This window comes from Opisthocomus hoazin, chromosome 8, assembly GCF_030867145.1.
Source record: "Opisthocomus hoazin isolate bOpiHoa1 chromosome 8, bOpiHoa1.hap1, whole genome shotgun sequence".
In the NCBI taxonomy this organism is placed as follows: Eukaryota; Metazoa; Chordata; class Aves; order Opisthocomiformes; family Opisthocomidae; genus Opisthocomus; species Opisthocomus hoazin.
In genome coordinates, this window is record NC_134421.1 from 17,556,105 (window position 1) to 17,574,246 (window position 18,142).

The window sequence follows — 18,142 nt, forward strand, 5'->3', positions numbered from 1 at the left end:
CCTACTGTGCAGCCTTCATTCACCTCATGCAGGCTGTATCAAGCCTCAGGAATACAGTCTTGGCAAGACACCATGGTGCTTACAGAAGGAAAATTTCCCCAAACTTAAATAAGAATATTGCCTGTGACCAGTTCTAGCAAAGGGCAGCAGCCACTGGTGCTTCCAGTAGCAGTACCTGGCACAAACTGCTCAGTTTCTCGTTTCTTGTCTTGCACTTCCCAGCTGGCTCCAGAGTGAAAATGACAACTTCTGGTCAGCTGCATTTGCTGGGCAGCTGTGTGGACACATATATTCAAACAGGAGAACTTGCTGTATTTCTTTTTATTGTAATAGAAAAAAATCCACAAATAAATCAAAACATCACTTTCTGCCTAAAGACATTATTAACATTTTTTAAATGGCACGGGAGAACCCCAGCAATACAAGACAGAATAGTAAGTGTGGGCAAAAGGGTTCTGTTCCCTTTCAGTTCAGTTTCCCTGCCCCTTTGTCAAACAGCTGGCTCAAGTTTGTCACCTATATACACTTAGGTACACTTCTCAGTCTAGTTTATATTCCTATGAGTAGGTTATGGCTAGGTGGAATGTTGGGGGCACAGTCCTGCAATTTACACGTAACCATCTTTGGAGAAAATGGGTTTCCTAAGAGGCCTACAGGGTACAGGGGTCTCGTTACCCAGTAAGACCAAGCAAACAGGATTCCCTCCTACAGCTCTTTTGCCATGAAACACAGAGTAGGTCCCGAGCCCAGGAGACCCTCTAGGAGCTCCTTGGCTATTGCAAGCAGTACCTGGCAGAGTGAAGTTTTACCCAGTGACAAAGTAGCAGCATTATCTCTGCAAAGGGGCTGCTCAGGAGGGGAAAAAGGCAGACTGCAAAATGCATGGGGTAAACATCTTCCTTTTCTTTCCTGCTTCCTGAAAGCATGTAAAAAAGTCCTGAAGTAGACAGCCAAGCAGAAACCAGGCTCAGGACCTCTAAAGTGGTGGACATTCAAGGGGGGATATCCTCATTGTGCAAGAGTGTGGGGCAGAAGCTGTGGCACCAGTGTTTCCACCATGGGCAGCTTCGCCTGAAGCAACAGTTTGCTGAAAGACAAGCAACCACAGCCAGGCTGCTTGCAGGCACCAAACTACCATACCTAGACGTCGGGCTGCACTCTGTCAGCCTGAGTATACCTGCTCAGCTGAGGAAGCTCCAAGACCTCTAACATGCTACAACATTTTGTGGCATGGTCATGTGCGCAACGAGAGACTAGTTACTCTTCACGGAATAGGTGTGGGAAAAGACTGGAGAGGATATACATACTAAACGAGAAAACTAAGCTACAGCTTAGCAAAACCCAAACATTTATCAATCCTTCCTCCAGGAGCACCAAAAGCCATTTTTAAGTGATTTATTATAGAATGCTTTCTGCAAACAGGATGTTTTTATGGGGAAAGATTGAAAGCTTTTGTATAAACTGATCTGTACTAACTGCTACAGTTGTCTCCAAGTCCAGTCCATCAAATGAAATGCTTAAGGAGAAGCTAGTGGCACAAGCAGAGACTGACGAGGCAAAAAAAACCCAACCTGGGCTACAAGGGCCACTGCTGTGCACTGAGAGCAGGTAAACACAAAACCACACAACGGACTGACAGTACCCTGTTTCCACTTGTGCAGGGACTCCACAAGGTGCAGGGCAACAGACTGTTTTACAGAGTGACTGAACTGCAGTTTTCCTTCATTCCACCCCCTCAAACACATGAACCATTATAGTCCGCACCAAGTAACAGCACGAGAAACTTCTCAAACTGTGTAATCCTGGGAGAAAGAGCCCAGCAGAGGAATGACATCTCCTTTAGGTGTGCAGGAAGTCTCCAGCACAGGAAGTTTGAGATGTAGGACTGAACTTGCAGCAATACTTTTCACGACAAAGCACTGGACAAAGGGCTGTACATTTGCATAGATGCTTTTTCAGCAGCATCTGGGATGTGCAATCCCCATTTATGGAGCATCAGCAATGTTTTGCTGTTTGTCTGATGCGTTTCTTGTGTTCCCTCCTAAATGAAACCGCTATAAAATTGTTCAGGAAAATACTGTATATGCATGCATGAAAAGAAATCAGCATGTCAATTCTTTCATTCCCCTGATCTTTTTCCACTGCAAAGAATCTTGAACTAGAAGATGCAGTATTGATACAATCTAATGTCAATCTAAGGACAGGACTGCTTCTGCATGTATCCCAATCAACTCAATTGCTCCATAGAACAGCTTAATTTTACTCTTCCTCATTTTCTTTACATTTGGGGAGACCTACCACCTATTTGTCTTACATTTAAGCAGAGCCCTCTCTGATGTGCTTGACAGCTTTGGAAAGGATAGCAATATCAAAGAAAGTTGGAACTCCTACTGTGTCTCCAACTAGATACTGAAGGCAGAATTGGTCCACCTTATATTGTCATGCAGTTGCCATGCTATTCCTGTCTTACTGTACTGTAACTCTGGCTTGGTAATGAAAAAAACAAAACCACCAGCTCTTATGCAAAGGTAAACAGTTAACAAGGTTCTGTCTATCTGCCAATAAGCTTACATGCGAGAAAAGGAAGCATTAACTTCATTTTACTGTCACCTGAAATTTGTTTCCACCACTTCTGCTCATGACATTCTGCTCTTTCAGCTGGTTCTTCCCATAACTCTTGGATCTAGCATCACCAAGCTCTTGGTAACCCTCAGTTCCAGTCTCCCTCCCACACACAGCTAGTCCCATTGAAAGTTTCAACTATGGAGTGTGACACGGACACACAATTCAGCCTGATCACCTTTCCCACGCAGCTGTGCCACGGCAAATATTCTGATCAGATGAGTTCAGCTTCTCCCCTGAGCAAATAACATCATGTCAATGAATTATGCAGAAGACTAATCCCAGGACACCTTTGCTTCCTAAGCTACCAATACTTCCTTTGTCTTTTTGCTGCAGACTTCAGCAAAACCCCCCATAATATAGGCAGTGACAGGAGAAAGAGATGCAAGCCTGTAAGGGATGGCTAGGACATCCCCTTATTTACTGTAAATTCTATAATGGGCCCTTCAATGCTCTTGGAATGAATTCCCTCTTACCAGCATGGGAGTTACTCAGAAAGTGTCAGCCTACTCAGACAAGACAGCCTTTATAAATTAGTACAATACTATTAGAAATTATGGCAATCTTTTTGGTAGCATTGTCTTACATGCACCCTGATAAATCCTCTCCCTAAGAAATTTCAAAACTTGTCTTATAACTTCTGTAGAGTTAATTCTGATGGGAAATTATAAAATAGAAATCTGGTAGATTCATGTTTAAAAAGGAAGAGGCCTGGTGAGGCTGGGCACACTGGGTCACTCCTGTTAGCTCTGTCCATTATGTCTGCTGAAGGTATTTCCTCCGGGTGGCTGGATCTGGATGGAGTCCAGGAGGGGCCTTAAAGCTTGTCCAAAAGGTCTGAGAAGGTAAAGAAATAAACATCTCAATTTACTTGATGACCAACTTTTCCCATTTACTGCTGAAGTGCACTCACTTCCTAGAGTGCAGTCAAACCAACATTGTAGAAGCAAATTTGAAGAACAGACTTCTGCTACAAAGTATAGCAATCTAATTTAACCTATTAAAGAGAGTTTACTGTTCAATAACTAAGAATTTTAAACGTGATTTCATATAAGCTAGTTTCGAGTCCTAACATGTCCAGACTGCTGATGTGGTAATACTGTGTCTGAAACTGGCTTTTAGTAATTCAATCTACTTAAGTGCGTGAACGAAATCCCTGTTATGCAACGGCAGTGCTCCATTAAGATCAATATTAAAGACTGCTAGAACAACAGTCTCTATCTCCCTTATAAGGCAATGGTTCAACACTCGGAATAATTTCTGTTGCAATCTGTATAGCACCTGGTTTATCTTTCAATATGACTCACTTTGTTATAGACTTTATCTGATTTTGAGATATCTGAAGCTATAAGAGCCCAGGGAAGAAGACAAGCGTCTCCCAAATAATGTGGTATACCATTGTTACAAGAAATAGGACCTAAATGATGGAGCTCAAGTCATCCCACTGGGATCCTCACTAGCTGAGTTAAAAAAAAAAGTTGAGCTGAACTACCAGGCAGGAATTTTTTATATCCTCTTTTTACATCTAGTCCTAGCTTTAAAACTGCAGCATTAATTTTAAAATTACATCTCCCCTGCCTCTTCACAAGCAAAGCTGACACCTCCACTGCAATCACAGTGCTTAGAGTAAGAGAAGTGACCTTTAACAGATACTGGTTTCCTAACACAAAAACACTTGCACCATTTTCTGAAACTTTCTATGCTTGTCTGGTGACACAAAAGAGACCATCACAAAATAACTTAAAGGCAGAAGAATAACCTTCGCCTGTCGTCTTAGTGACAGTCAGCACTTGTTGCACAGTGTTGTAAGTGTTGAAGTAAAGCAAACAGCATCCACTCCTTAATCTTATGCTGATTCTCAGAGACAGCAGAAACCGGTACCGCTGGCTCTAGCAAATGTTTAAGCGTCAACATGAAGCAGGACACTAGAGAGGAGCAGCACGCGTACTCACGTGGCAAGAACTTCAGCTGGGAGGTCAGTGATGTAGGAAGGGATTTTTCTTCCTGTCAGGAACTGTGCCACTTCATTACTGAAGGTGTTGCAGTTATGTTCAAAGAGGTTATAAGACTCTCCTCTGTGCCATGGGAAAGGAATTGAAACTTAAAAAGACAGACTCAGCAATAAATTTAACAAGCAGAAAAACTTAGACCCCTAATGAGGAACATCTGCTTACATGAGCACTTTTTTCCCCACAAAGAATTCTAAGGCAAATAGGTAAAATGCAGACATCAATTCACCTTCAAATTCAATTGAATCAGGGTGGAAAATGACATCTCTGCATCACTGACTTTATACAATGCTTTTTTGGAGGATAAGTGAGGTCAGGTTTGGCCAATTAAAACCACAGAAGGAATAACAAGAAATCACAGAAATTACTGACATTGAAATATAGCCAGAACACTAAATGCTACTGTTTCCTATTCTTGTGAGAAGGAGACTAGACTTTTTAACAGTCAAGGCCTTGCTTTTATTCATCTGAAAGCTGGCAGCTTTACTGCAACACTTCACCTATGACTCATGGGGCAAAGCACTGTTTACTGAAATATTTCATACAGTGCCTTCATTTTCCCTGTGATTCTTTCAAAGGCATTTCAGGCATTATTCCATTTTACGAAAAACAGTGTGAAAGACTTCCTGGCAGAATGCTTTCCCAGCCTAGCTCAAGGCTTGCACACCACAGGGTTGCCTAGCTGGCAGCTCCTTGCATATCGGTGCATCAGTTCCAGTTTCATATCCGAAGAGGACCAAATAATACACTCGGCAGACAAAGCTTTGTGAGCGGGATTGGTTTCACAATACCTTCCCCTCCATTCTGCACCCCTTTCGCTAAAGGTTTTTTGTTATACAGATTTTATAGTACAAGCTGCTACTTACCGGAACATGGATTCCCCCAAAGAGGAAAGATATTCCAGAAAAATTTCTTCTGTGACTTCAGTGTTCCCCAGGTCAACAACAGAGTCTGGGGGGCCAAGAAGTGTCCCTCCCTGTAAAGATTAACAGCCAGAAGACAATGTTAAATGGACAGACTGAATTATTTTGGAGGACTGTATTGAACAGAGCTATCATGGCTTGTCCAGGCACAAAAGGAGGAACATTTGGTACTTTTGTCAAGCAAAAAGCCCTACTGGCCTCCCCTGTTCTGCACTCAGAGAATGAGAAATAACGTGCCATTTCCATTTCAGCTTGTATACTTGGCTCTTTGTGCTGAAAGCTCTACGCTATGGCAAAATTCTGCTTTAGAACGGTCCGTCAGTTTTGCCTCTCCAAGAACAGAAAGGTCTGACAAAGCATCATTAATTTTTTTATTAATCTTAAAAAAGATGCCTTGATTTGACAAGTTTGCACGTAAAACCTACTGATACAGAATGAGACAAGGTGTCACTGGCAATGCAGCTGTAGAAAGTGTCTTGGATAGACAGACTCTACAGGCAGAAGGAACCCCCAACCTGTATTTCGTTGGGCTTAAACCCACTGTTTGTGCTCCCTTTTCCTCAGATGCCCTGGGCAATCACGGCAAGCAGCCACATCTGGCTGAATTCAGAAGCCTCTTGCTGCTTTTCTAAAAGACAGTGACACAAGCAACTCCAATCCGGTAACCCTATCGCAAAACTATCTTATCACAAAAATAAGTTTAACTTACAGGTGCACAGCTGGAGATTCCCCCACTGCCATAGAAGAACTCATCCTTATGGACTATTATGGAGGTATGCCTGCCACAGAGAACAGAAAACAGGTGAAACAAAGGAAATATTTAACCTAGCACATAAATCACTGGTAAATTTATGTGCTCAAGGACATCATGAAGTGCATAACCGAAAGAAAAGGTTAATGTGTTTCTGTGAGTAGGAACAGGATCTGCTGGGACATGAATGCATATGGAAGCAACGATTATCACGCCTACTGTAACTCTGTAAGCTGTTGGGAAAGGACAGGCTTAGCTAGGTGCCCAAGCATGAAAGAACATCGGAAGAGAGGGACTTCCACACCAGTATGAGATCTCCAGCAGCCTCTTTGAGCTAAAGGGTCGAAGCTGAAGTCACAGAAATAGAGAGGCAGAGTTAGCCCTGCTACCACATTGACAGAAGTGCATGTCTGATAGACACCAACTGAGAAGGTCAGACAATCACTACAGATGGATCAATAGAGAGGAACATGGATGGAGAAGGGCTTGGGGTTTTTTTGCCTTTTTTTTTTTTTTTAAAAAAAAAAGTCTTGATATTAATTATAGCAAACTGGGGGATGTTTTGTAATCCAATGCAGTAACTGCTCTTACATGCCAGAAGGCCTGATTCTGTAATACCTTCTTCCCACCTACTCTTTTACTCTCATGTTTAGTCACGCCTGCAATTAGCAGACAAAGTGCTTGGGCTAAGGACAACATCCTACCCTTGAAAAAGTGTACAACTGCACTAAACCACAACGAACTACTACCAATACGTTTTTTCATGGGGTCCACTGAGCTTTGAATGGAGAAGCTCATACATCATCTTACTGTCAATCTGTATTCAGGAACAAAATGTGCCTTGGTCTCTCTTCAGCACCAAAATGTTCCTAAGATCTGAAGCATACACAATCTCATACTGAAAATACTTCTTACACCACACAGTGTTTAACGCACATTATGCAATTTAAATCTAGTCACTTACCAGATGCCATCCAGCTGCTTCCCTGTATGCAGAGAAAAGAAGAGTTATTAGCAATGTATTTTGCAGATTTCAGCCTACTTTGTGTCAATCACTTAGGAACCATGATTATTATTTCACCATGACTGTAATACCAAAGATTTCATCCCAGAGTTGCTTCTAAAGAAACAGAATGTTTGTCTTTCAAATGAACTACTCCGTCCACACTACTGCTGTACTTTTTTCCTCCTGCACGCAGAGGTGGCAATGCCATCCTATCCTGCCAGTGCTTACCTTCCTTGGGCTTTTGTCTACAGAACAAGGAATGTAACCTTTTTCTAAAATTAGAGTCCTCAGTCAGGACCAGAAGAGTTGAATTTTGCACTGATTTCCTAACTGCAGACAGTTCACCAGCACAGAGTATTCATTTTCTTTTCCAGTAACTGATCAGAGTTCCAACTTGAACATATGATCAGTGGTGACAGTTTCTGTAATCTATTCCATGGTTTCCTCCTTTCCCTCCCTCCCCCTGCCCTTAAAAATTATCAGTTTAAGTGGGAGCTGGGTGGGGGGAGAAGCGCAGGGTTGAAATTTATGCAAGTTATAAAGACGTGTGTTTTGTAGAACACAGCAGCAAACCCTTGCTTCAGGCACCACTAAACTGATAATATCATTGTTTCAAAGTCCCTTCTAAAATGCTTTTCTAGTTCCCTAGAAGTGGGAAACCTAAACCTCTCTCTGTTCATGGCAGGATTTCAAGATCAGACCTCTCTTCAAAGGGTCACCAGCTGTTACTGGTCTAGGTTCAATTATTTTATCCACCATAACCTAAAGGCTTGGTCCCTGGTATCATACCCCTTTGTAAACTTGGGGTTTGAGGGGGTAAACTATGACAGACGCACTATAACTTTATTTTGCCAAACAAGGTGCACAACACCCAGAAAAGTAGATTTAGAACAACAACAACAAAACTGTGTGCATACCAACATTTGGTATTCTCCTGAACCCAAGCAGCAGACTGAGTGCTTCTCTACCATAGCTTCTGCTTGCATGCAGCAGGCTCCTGATCCTTTTAGTCAGCTTCCACGTTTAAGTGCTCTTCCCAGCAGTCCACTTCCCACACCACTATCCTTTATAACCAAGCAGCACCTCTTCCAAGATGTTTTGTTGTTATCATTCAACTTTTAGATACCAGAATGCGATGTGATTATCTGCTAAGGTCATCTGCAGGTTTCCCAGAGCTAGATAAAAACCACTGTAGACGTGATAAAAAAAGCCACCTGAATAAAAAAAGCCACCTGAACAAAAAAAGCCACCTGAACAAAAAAAGCCACCTGAACAAAAAAAGCCACCTGAACAAAAAAAGCCACCTGAACATGGAAGGCACTGTTCTAGTAAAAAATTGTTCAGAAAGCACTGATGGGTTAACTCCCGGCCAGCAAGCTTTGCTCTGGTTTGGACACCATCTGTTTGCATCACACCAGCCTCACGCCTCCCAGAGCTAGTCACTGACCTTCTTGCTTCCTGAATTCTGGGGCATTACGTCTAGATATTATTCTGCTCCTTTAAACACAGCCTCAAAACTGTGGTCTTTTTTTTTTTTTTTGATGTTTTACTCAAATGCATGTGACATTCAGGCTTTTCTTTGCTACTGGAGAGAGTCCAGCGGAGGGCTACGAGGATGATGAGGGGACTGGAGCATCTGTCCTACGAGGAGAGGTTGAGGGAACTGGGCTTGTTCAGCCTGAAGAAGAGAAGGCTGCAAGGGGACCTTATAAATGCTTACAAATATCTGAAGGGTGGGTGTCAGGAGGATGGGGCCAAGCTCTTTTCAGTGGTGTCCAGTGACAGGACAAGGGGCAATGGGCACAAACTGAGGCACAGGAAGTTCCGTCTGAACATGAGGAAGAACTTCTTCCCTCTGAGGGTGACGGAGCCCTGGAACAGGCTGCCCAGGGAGGTTGTGGAGTCTCCTTCTCTGGAGATATTCAAGACCCGCCTGGACAAGGTCCTGTGCAGCCTGCTGTAGGTGACCCTGCTTCGGCAGGAGGGTTGGACTAGATGACCCACAGAGGTCCCTTCCAACCTCTACTATTCTGTGCTATTTTGAGGGCCACTGCCTTAACTGACCTTAACTCAGGATTTGGCTGCGTACCTTACCACCCTGTCAGCCTTGCCTCTCCCTAGCAACTATACCACCCTGCTTGTATTCCCACAGCTTATGATGCTGAAAGCGCTCTGTGACTGCTTTTCAAAGGCTGGAATCGGATACTCAGACTAACAATAAATTATTCCACTCATTTAAAAAAATGGTTGGTCAAAAGGAAGCTCAGCTCCTTTGCATTCCCTGCTCGTCCCCCACGATTCCCAAAGAGGAGGCAGAACGCCACACACTGGGCCCCAGTTAGTGTATCAGGGGCCTGAAGCCAAACGGTACTTTGACAGAGCAGTATTTTGTCCCTCAGCCTCCAGGATGCCATCTTCTCTGCTGAAACTTTAGGGGTCACTTCTCCTGTTGGTGTCCAGCTTCTTCTAAGACACCTGGTGCGGCAGCAGTGATGGGGTACATTGTCCTTCCACAGGACAAGTGGAACTGGGACATTCTCCGGTTGTCCTTACTTAGACCAGTGCCATGGCATCAACGGCCTACAGGGAGGCAGAGGCACTGCCTTTCACTTTCTACAGGCAGAGGGTCTTGGGGTATTTATCCGCTCCTACTCCTCTGTCACTGCTGGTTTGGTCTGCAACTGCCAGGAGTGAATACGCTACTTCAAAGAAGCAGTAGATCTTCACGAGTTCTTTCTCTTGGTCAAAACCAACTTTCTGTCATCATCAGGACTGGGTGAAACAGAGGAAAACAACTGATGACGATAATCCTTCAGAAAGAGTTCTTTGAAAAGGATGTTTATGTGTGCAAATCAGGACTAAACAATCCCTACCTTATTTTTTCTGCTCAAGTCTGAAACAAAATAGACATAGAGACAGATACCCACTTCAGATCAGGGTTGTGTAAGAGTGGAGGCAGAGAAAAGGTTGTTGTGACAATAGAGACATCAGTCGAAGCGAGCACACGCAGTAGTAGGTGGACTGATCTGTCACTACCATGGATAACAGCCAGACAGCGAGCATATTCACTGTCAACCCGTCGCACAGAAACATAGACATGGAGTAGGATGAAGGCCAAAAGACAGTAGCAACGAGAGAAATGGAGCAATGTGTTGCAACATCTCAGGAGCATTTGCTGCCCTTTTAGTGTGTCCCACGCTGTTGTGCTCCTTAATCCTCCAGCCCTCGTTCCACACCTTCCCCATCAGAGCTTTCACCTTGTGCTCTAGAGCTGCCAGAAACCACTGACACTGCAGGCTCATCAGCAATACGTGGGGTAGGGTATAGTGCACTGCCCTAACTTTAGCAGCTGGCCTACGATAGGCTCTACCGCTTGGCTTTGCACAGTTAGTGTTCTGCGTATCTGTTAATAAATTACTACATATTTGTTCACAATAAATCACTGTTTTCCACTAGAAACTTGAACTTTATCCTTCAGGGCAGAGAAATGAACCATTGCAAGGCAGCACATACTAGAATTATACCTGCCCTTTTGCACACTAAACGGAAAAAGAACATCTGAATATTTACTGTCACACACATTTCCAGCAACACTGAAGAAAGGCTTTCCACAAAGTTGCCGCTTTGCACCTAGATTCTGCGTGCAGGTAAAAGAGCTAAAGCAGATGCTGACAATGTCACAGGTGCCGCGGGGAGCCTGCTCGTGCAATTACAACACCTGCTTGAAAAATCCTTGCAGCAAAGGCTACCACACATTGGGCTGTTCTAGCAAGACTGCGGCCAAAAGCACAAGGGAGGTGACTCTTTCCCCCTATTCCACACTTGTGAGACCACATCTGGAGTGCCGTGTCCACTTTTGGATCTCCCCAGTACAAAAGACACCGACATACTAGGCTGGAGCACCTGCTGTATTGAAGAGCGGCTGAGAGAACTGGTCTGTTGAGCCTCATAAAGAGAAGGTTGAGAGTCCTTGTTGCTGTCTGCAACTACCTAATGGGTATGGAGGAAAGGGAGCCTTGTTCTGCTCAGAGATGCACAGTGAAAGGCAACAGGTCCTAGCTGGAAAATGGGAAATTCCCAGCTTGGTAAGAGGAGAAAAAAAATCACCATGAACGTAGCCAAACAGTGGGGCAGGGGTCCAGAAAGCATGTGAATTTCTGTCCTTGGAGATACTCAGAATTCAGCTGCCCAAGGCCCTAAAGAATCTGCTTTCACTGGATCTACCTTGAGCAGGACCTCCAGAGGTCCCTTTTCCACCAATGCACTTCTCTGGTTGTATGAACAAAACCCAAACAGAATTCAGGAAAGGGACTTTACATTAGACTACGTTCCAGCCCTGGGGGGCTCCTGTCTGGCTGCTACAAATGCAAATCCGTAGCCAACAACAGGCAGCAACTGCCAGGGCAATAACAGAGCAGCTCTTGGCAAGAGAAGCTGCCTTTGTTCACAAGGCAGGTCTGTCTGAGGCTGCTCAGCTAGGTCAGTTTGTGCCAAGCACTGGTGTGATGATGTTAACAGAGCTGCTGACCTCCTATTTTTGCTTGGCTCCTGTAAGACATTAACCAGGCTGGCACTGTGGAAAACGCACGCCAGATCTGCAACGCTGATGACAACAAGGCACCCATAGTAGCTCTCCAGCCTGCTGCAGACAAAATAAAATGCCTTTCTGCCACTTCTGGACCGTGCTTGGTCAGAGGCAGTGCAAGCCTTTCCAACGAGAACACCACTGGGGAATCCCATGTCTAAGAAACCTGCCATTATAGGCCACAGGCATCATCCAGAGACATCCAAGACCAAGAACTTCTGGTATGCTGCTGCAGCTTCCCATGCTGCACAACTGGCTGTTGTCATCTCAACTCCTGACTGACTGACAGAGGAGTAAAACAACAGCCACCAGCTTCTGTGGAACATGGGCAGCTCCCTTTCCTGCTGCTCAGCAAGAATCTCAATGTTGTTTGTTGCATCGTGTAAGAGGTTCTACACAGACCTTCATGGACATCATCTTCCTTTTGAAGTTTTGCCTCTGTTGGTGATCCTCCTATATGAATCTTCTTGCCCTTCTCTCAAACTCAGACATCGCACAGAAGAGGTGACAGCTCACAACCACTGCCACTCCTGACAAGCCCATGTAAAGCAGCTAGAGCAGCCCGCACTAAGGAGTTATGGCTTGCCTTCTGCTGGACTTTGTCCACTATGTACAAAATACGTTGCTCACGGCCTCTGCAGGCTTCATACACACACCAGCCCCAACAGTGTGACCAAGCAAGGATAAGAACTGCTCTGTTTCCACAGCCAGCTGCCCAAATGAGAGCATGAGTACAGTTCTGCTGCAGCAGTGCTAAGGCACAAGTTGTATCCAGGCCTTGCAATGACACTTTCCAACAAAGCTGCTTCTGGCAGCACTGTCCAGCTTAAAAAAACCCAGAAGGTCAAGCTTGCCAACAAGCCTCCCAAATAATCCTACAATGCAATAGAGCTTACATCACGTAGTCAGTTGAGTGGTCTAGAAGAAGGGACTGCAAATATCACCTGGGATACTGGCAGGCATCATCACGTTTCATGCTCTTCCACTCCTCGCCTCAATACTCCAAAGCCCCGCAGCATGCTGCAGCGTGGGCAGAACTATGTGCTGGTACTGCCACTGAAACCAACACATTTAGTCATAACCTGAAGCTGTCTATAACTACAGAGAAAAATCTGATTTCCATTTGAGCTGGAAAAGCTTTTAAATTGCAGGCACTAGCAAAGCTAATCCAAATGATGCACACGCATAAAATCCAGAACAGGAATGTCCTGATGGGATGACACTCTTCTGGGCATCTACTGTTCATCCAGGTAAAACAGAGTAACAGCAAGATGCCGAAAGAGTTTAAATATTTCAAGGGACAGAGGGATGCTGAGCAGGAAAGCGTGTTCCACATTTAGATGTGCACAGTCATACAACCATTAGTGTACATGGTCAAGTTGCTGGGTACCAGCTGTCCCACAGTAATTGCCTGTGTGCAAGCTCAGCCTGAGGTAAATGTGAAGCAATTCAGCTTAATTCGGTCCGCTTCCATTACGAGCTAATGCAAGCCAAGCTACCTTGCGCTTGTCACAGACATGGACATGAAAGTTACCGTGTTTTATCTGTGAGAGTTTGGGGTGACAGCTTGTCAGTCTTTGGAAACCTGATCACATACCTGATCTTTAAGGGTTTTTTTGTTTTTGTGGTGTGTTGGTTTTTTTTTTGTTGTTGTTGGTTTTTTTTAACTTGCTGAAGTGCTTATATGGATCTTTCCTAAAAATACTCACTAGAACTCAGGAGGAGATGCCAATTCAGCACAGATCTGTGTGCTTCAGCATCTCAAAGATTCACATTGTTTGAATGAGGCAAAGTATCATCTGGCAAGTAAACAAGTTTTTTTATTTGCTGTTTTTTTTCTTTATAACATTCATAGCTCAAATACCTTCATGGTGCTTACATAAGCCAGAAACCTATGAGAAAAACACACAACATTCAAATGCATTGAACAATTCCAGGACCCTCAGCCTAGTCACAGAAATGTGGAGAACAAAGCAGTTAGATTTGTTTGTTGTGCAACTGATTCAGGAGACTGTCACTGTTAGGACATGAGGGTATTTTGAAAGAAGCAAACCAGCCCATATAGTTTTAGAATACAATCAAACAGGATTATTTCCATGCTTGGATTTATCTGGAAGGCCAAGCAGAAGGAAGATTAGGTGCTTGCCAGTCTATTTTACTGGCGCAGTTCATTTGTTAATCTTGAGGGCCACGCGATGTAGTTTATTCCCATGCATTTTAAATATCAAATGAAAGTAGCATTTGTATATTAATCCAAATTATTAGACTGAAGGGCAGAAGAGTTCTGAGACATGAAGGAATTACATAAGGAGACAGGCACTTAGTTTACCCCATTCAGAGCTTACGCCATCCATCCCTCAGCACAAGAACAACACCTGCTCCTGAGCCATAAAGTAAAGAAATAATAGGAAGTTTAGTATTTTTAACCACAGATAGGGCTTTGCATTGGCTATACAGGCCCCAGAAGACCCCAGAAAAGTAGTGAACTGGTCTCCTGTGGAACTGGAAGTAGCATAATTTGGTCAGCCGGCATGGGTATTTCTAGCAGTGCATTGCTTTGCATAAGGTTGCAATTTCCTTAGGCCAATCCATTAAGATTCCTGCCCTTTTTGAACTGAAAATTATCCTAATTAGTCAAGCACTTGCTCCCATGTGTTACCCAAGGTGCTCAACTGAAGTGAAAAAATTAACAGAGAGGGAGGAGCCTGCTTCAGTTCCCTTCTCCTTCAGGTGCCCTGAGAGACCAAGAAGTAGGCTAGACTGGGGGAGGGTAATGAACTTGATTTTCATGAAATCCCTAGCAAATGCTCTGGAGCAAAGCTGATGGAATCTCACGCTGGAGCAATTCAAAAGTCTTCAGAACGGGTGGAGGAGAGGCAGAGCAATGTGCTGGGTCTGGAAAAAAGGAACAGAGCAGAAGGTACCTCCTTTCAGCAGTTACCTTTTCCTCCGATTCCTTCTGGGCTGTTAAGTCCCTACACCTGAATGCACGGCTTAAAAATTTCAACCAATACATACTCCCAGTCAACTCACCATTAATTTATACTACACTAAGCCAAAGCTGCTGTGGTAAACTAAGCTCCTGCCCATTCTGTGAGTCATGTGAGCAATAACTTCAGTCACAGGACATGAGAACTTTGAGAGCTGTAAGACATTTTTCTTTAAGTCCACGATGCAATAGGATTTTAATCTTCCTTAAAGATTTTTCTGCCTTTGGACAGCTACTTGAAAGACAGCACTGCAAGGTGAACTATTCTGTTTTCCTCTCTACCTTCCACAGAATCTGGTGGATTACATTTTCTGTCTTGAAACCACAAATCTCATTGCATTCAGGTTAACATTTATTATTACTAGATCACATAGCTGGACAGACAAATGTAGTCTCACAGACTGAGAATGGGGGAGTGGGAACAGTACCTGTAGAGAAGATGCAGGTAGAGCAACAGCACATATCCCGCTTCTGATATCAAAGGCAACTGAACTACAGTATTTGGTCATGTATACTTTTGAATAGAAATATTTACTGAAAATTTACAGGAAACTCACTGAAAAGTAAGCAGAACAAAAATAGTCTGGGTACAAAAAGAATAAACTTGCCAAGGAAAGTGAATGTGTGTCCAAGGGGCACGACTCAGTCACCCTAAGGCCTGCTATGAACAGTGCTGTATAGCTCTGCCTTCCAGGTTCATCACTCAACAACAGAGAGAACGGATATTGAAAAAGTTTGGCTAACATTTAGTAGCGACAGCTGATCCTTGAATGCTGTACTGACATAATCCATAATACCTCTGGATCCTATTAGCACAATCGAAGACACCATGTGGCGACGCTGTCGCAGTGGTCAGCCCCATGAGAAGGGATTCACCCCCCTCTGGCAGGGGGATCTCAGCTTCTGTTTTTGAGCATGCTAGGAATTGATTTCAGAGCAATCAATTATCACATCTGTTTCTTCTAACACACATGCATTTCAATGTAGGTGATGTTATGGAATTACCACTCAGAGCAAAAGCATTGTTTCAGTCAAACTTGGCATCTATGGAAAGAATACCGTTAAGTAGAGATGACAAACATTTAGCATTAAATCATCTCATAAATCCTTTCCTCTTCAATTTCTATGGCTTTCCCTAACGATGTACAGTTTATGAATGTGACTGAAATAAAGGAAAAATAGCTATTGACCATCTGCAAGTTGATGTACAGAGAAGTTTTTGTTGTTCTTCAAGAAAAAAAAAAAGGCGCTTATGTGAGGCAAGAGGAGTATTCTCTCCATCACTTTGCTCTTGGGAAGGTTTCTAAAATAATTTGGAAGTACGACAGAGCTGAGCGAAAACGCACAGAAGACACTTAAGTCGAAAGAAAAAAAAGGAACAACCAATGACTTGTTTTACAGACAATCCAGTTGCTGGATCCACACAAACCCAAATACTCTGCAGTCTGCGTTGTCATTGTGACCAGGCAGGCCTAGCTGGCCCTGTTCCATGCACATGACTGAACTCAGCTAGTTACCAGGCAGTACTAGTGGGCAACACTTCCTACACTACCGAGACATGTGTTCAGATTTTTAAGTTTTCCTTTTCGTTACTCAGACTCCTAGAAACTTTGCACCAAGCTGTCTCTCAAGCACAAAGTTTTTAAGCTGCTGTTTGGATAGCATAAAAAGCACCAAAAATTAAGTCACGCACTGTTTTTTATGCAGAAATTCAGAAAGCGACAAGGTCCCAAGGTTGATTTTGCAGGTAACAGGAGAGCTAAAAAGCCATCACTTGATCTGTGCAAAGATCAGCATGGAGATATGTACAGAAATAAGTTGTCACTATATAAGTCTATGTCTGGACTAATGCTTTGAAGTAAGACTGGTTAAAATCAGCTCAACTCAAACCCAGGTAAATCATGCACAGGTGTAATCAGTATCTTAAGATTTATGACTCTTAGCACAAGATAAAACATGGGTGTTATGAACTAACAGGCAAAAAGTTACTTCCACGAGGGCTACAACAGAAGCCACTCTGACCACATGAAAAGTTTTGAGGTTACCCAGTGTGGGAAACACACATCTCCCAAAGCTGTTGTTGCTGTCTGGCTAACAACAGAGCACAGCACGTACAATCTCTATAATATTTTCTTCTCAAATCTGCAAGCCTATCGTTGACGTGTACAAAAGCTCACGCTAAGAATTCTTTGGACTTCCGTTTTAAGCTTGCAAGGAAAGCAAAGAGTCTCCCTGTAGAGCAGACGAGCAAAGTGAATGCCAACAAACTGTAAACTGAGATTACACGGAGCCATCTGTCCAGAGACTGAGCCTGTTGAGCAGCCTCATCTCACACAGATGACGGTCTGACATGGCCCAGAGCCTACACCTAACAGGTATAAACCGCTCTCTCGATGCATTCCTACCTCACACTTTCAAAACTCCAAGCAAAACCTACGCCTCCTCCGCACCCCGGCCCGAGGCTCAGCTGGAAACACATGCATTCCCGCTAAGACACAGAAGTGGCCTTCACCGACTCTCTGGAAGGAGCCGGCGGCCAGCCGCAAGCCGCGAGCCGCGCATCGCCTGGACCCGGCTGGCCTCGCAGCCCCGTGAGCCTCGCCGACGGCAGCCGGCCCTCTCCCAGCCCAGCCCTCCTGCCGAGGCATCTGGCAGCACGTGGGGTGCCGGGAACCGTGCTAAGCGATGCTTCGAAGGAGCAAATTAAATAGACGAAGCGGCAAAGGGCTGACCGGGGGGAAAGCAGCCGGGCCCCGCTCACCCGGGGCTGCCCGGCCGGCAAAGCCCGTCCCACTGCGGATGGAGGCCGGGAAAACCCCGCTTTGTCCCCCCGCGCCAGGCCCACCGGTCCCGGCGGGCCGCTCCCCCGGGAGAGCGGTACCGGGCGCCGGGGTAGCAGCCACCCCCGAGGCTGGAGGAAGGGGGGGGGCTGATTTCGGCCCCGCTCCCCGGCCGTCGGCCGGGGGACGCGAAGCCCCAGGCCGGGCCATGCCCCCCGCGGAGGCGGCGATCCCGGCGCGCTCTTACCCAGCATGAGGGGGCTGAGGCGCCGTGCCATGCCCTTGGACAGGTCGTACACGTAGAGCTTCACGGGGTGCAGGGCCAGCGGTTCCTCCATGGGGGCTGCGGCAGCCGCAGCCCTGGCAGACACCCGCCGGGAAGCGGAGGGGAAGGGGCGTCCCCGGGGCCCGTCTTGCCGCCACTCCCGGGTGAGGCGGCACCGACCGTGAAGTGACAGACGGAGCGGAAGGGGCGAC

General features: G+C 45.0%; 1 protein-coding gene across 1 annotated transcript; it reads right to left on the bottom strand.

The window, feature by feature from the left end:
- Positions 1 to 306: 306 nt before the first annotated feature.
- DESI1 (desumoylating isopeptidase 1) lies at positions 307 to 18,111 on the bottom strand. Its single transcript, XM_075427747.1, has 6 exons — positions 17,913 to 18,111; positions 7,270 to 7,291; positions 6,264 to 6,333; positions 5,498 to 5,607; positions 4,575 to 4,697; positions 307 to 3,459 (listed from the first exon to the last, which is right to left on the bottom strand). Exons 1-6 carry the CDS (start codon positions 18,001 to 18,003, stop codon positions 3,366 to 3,368), a joined length of 510 nt encoding a protein of 169 aa, XP_075283862.1. The 5' UTR covers positions 18,004 to 18,111; the 3' UTR covers positions 307 to 3,365.
- Between the last annotated feature and the right edge of the window lie 31 nt (positions 18,112 to 18,142).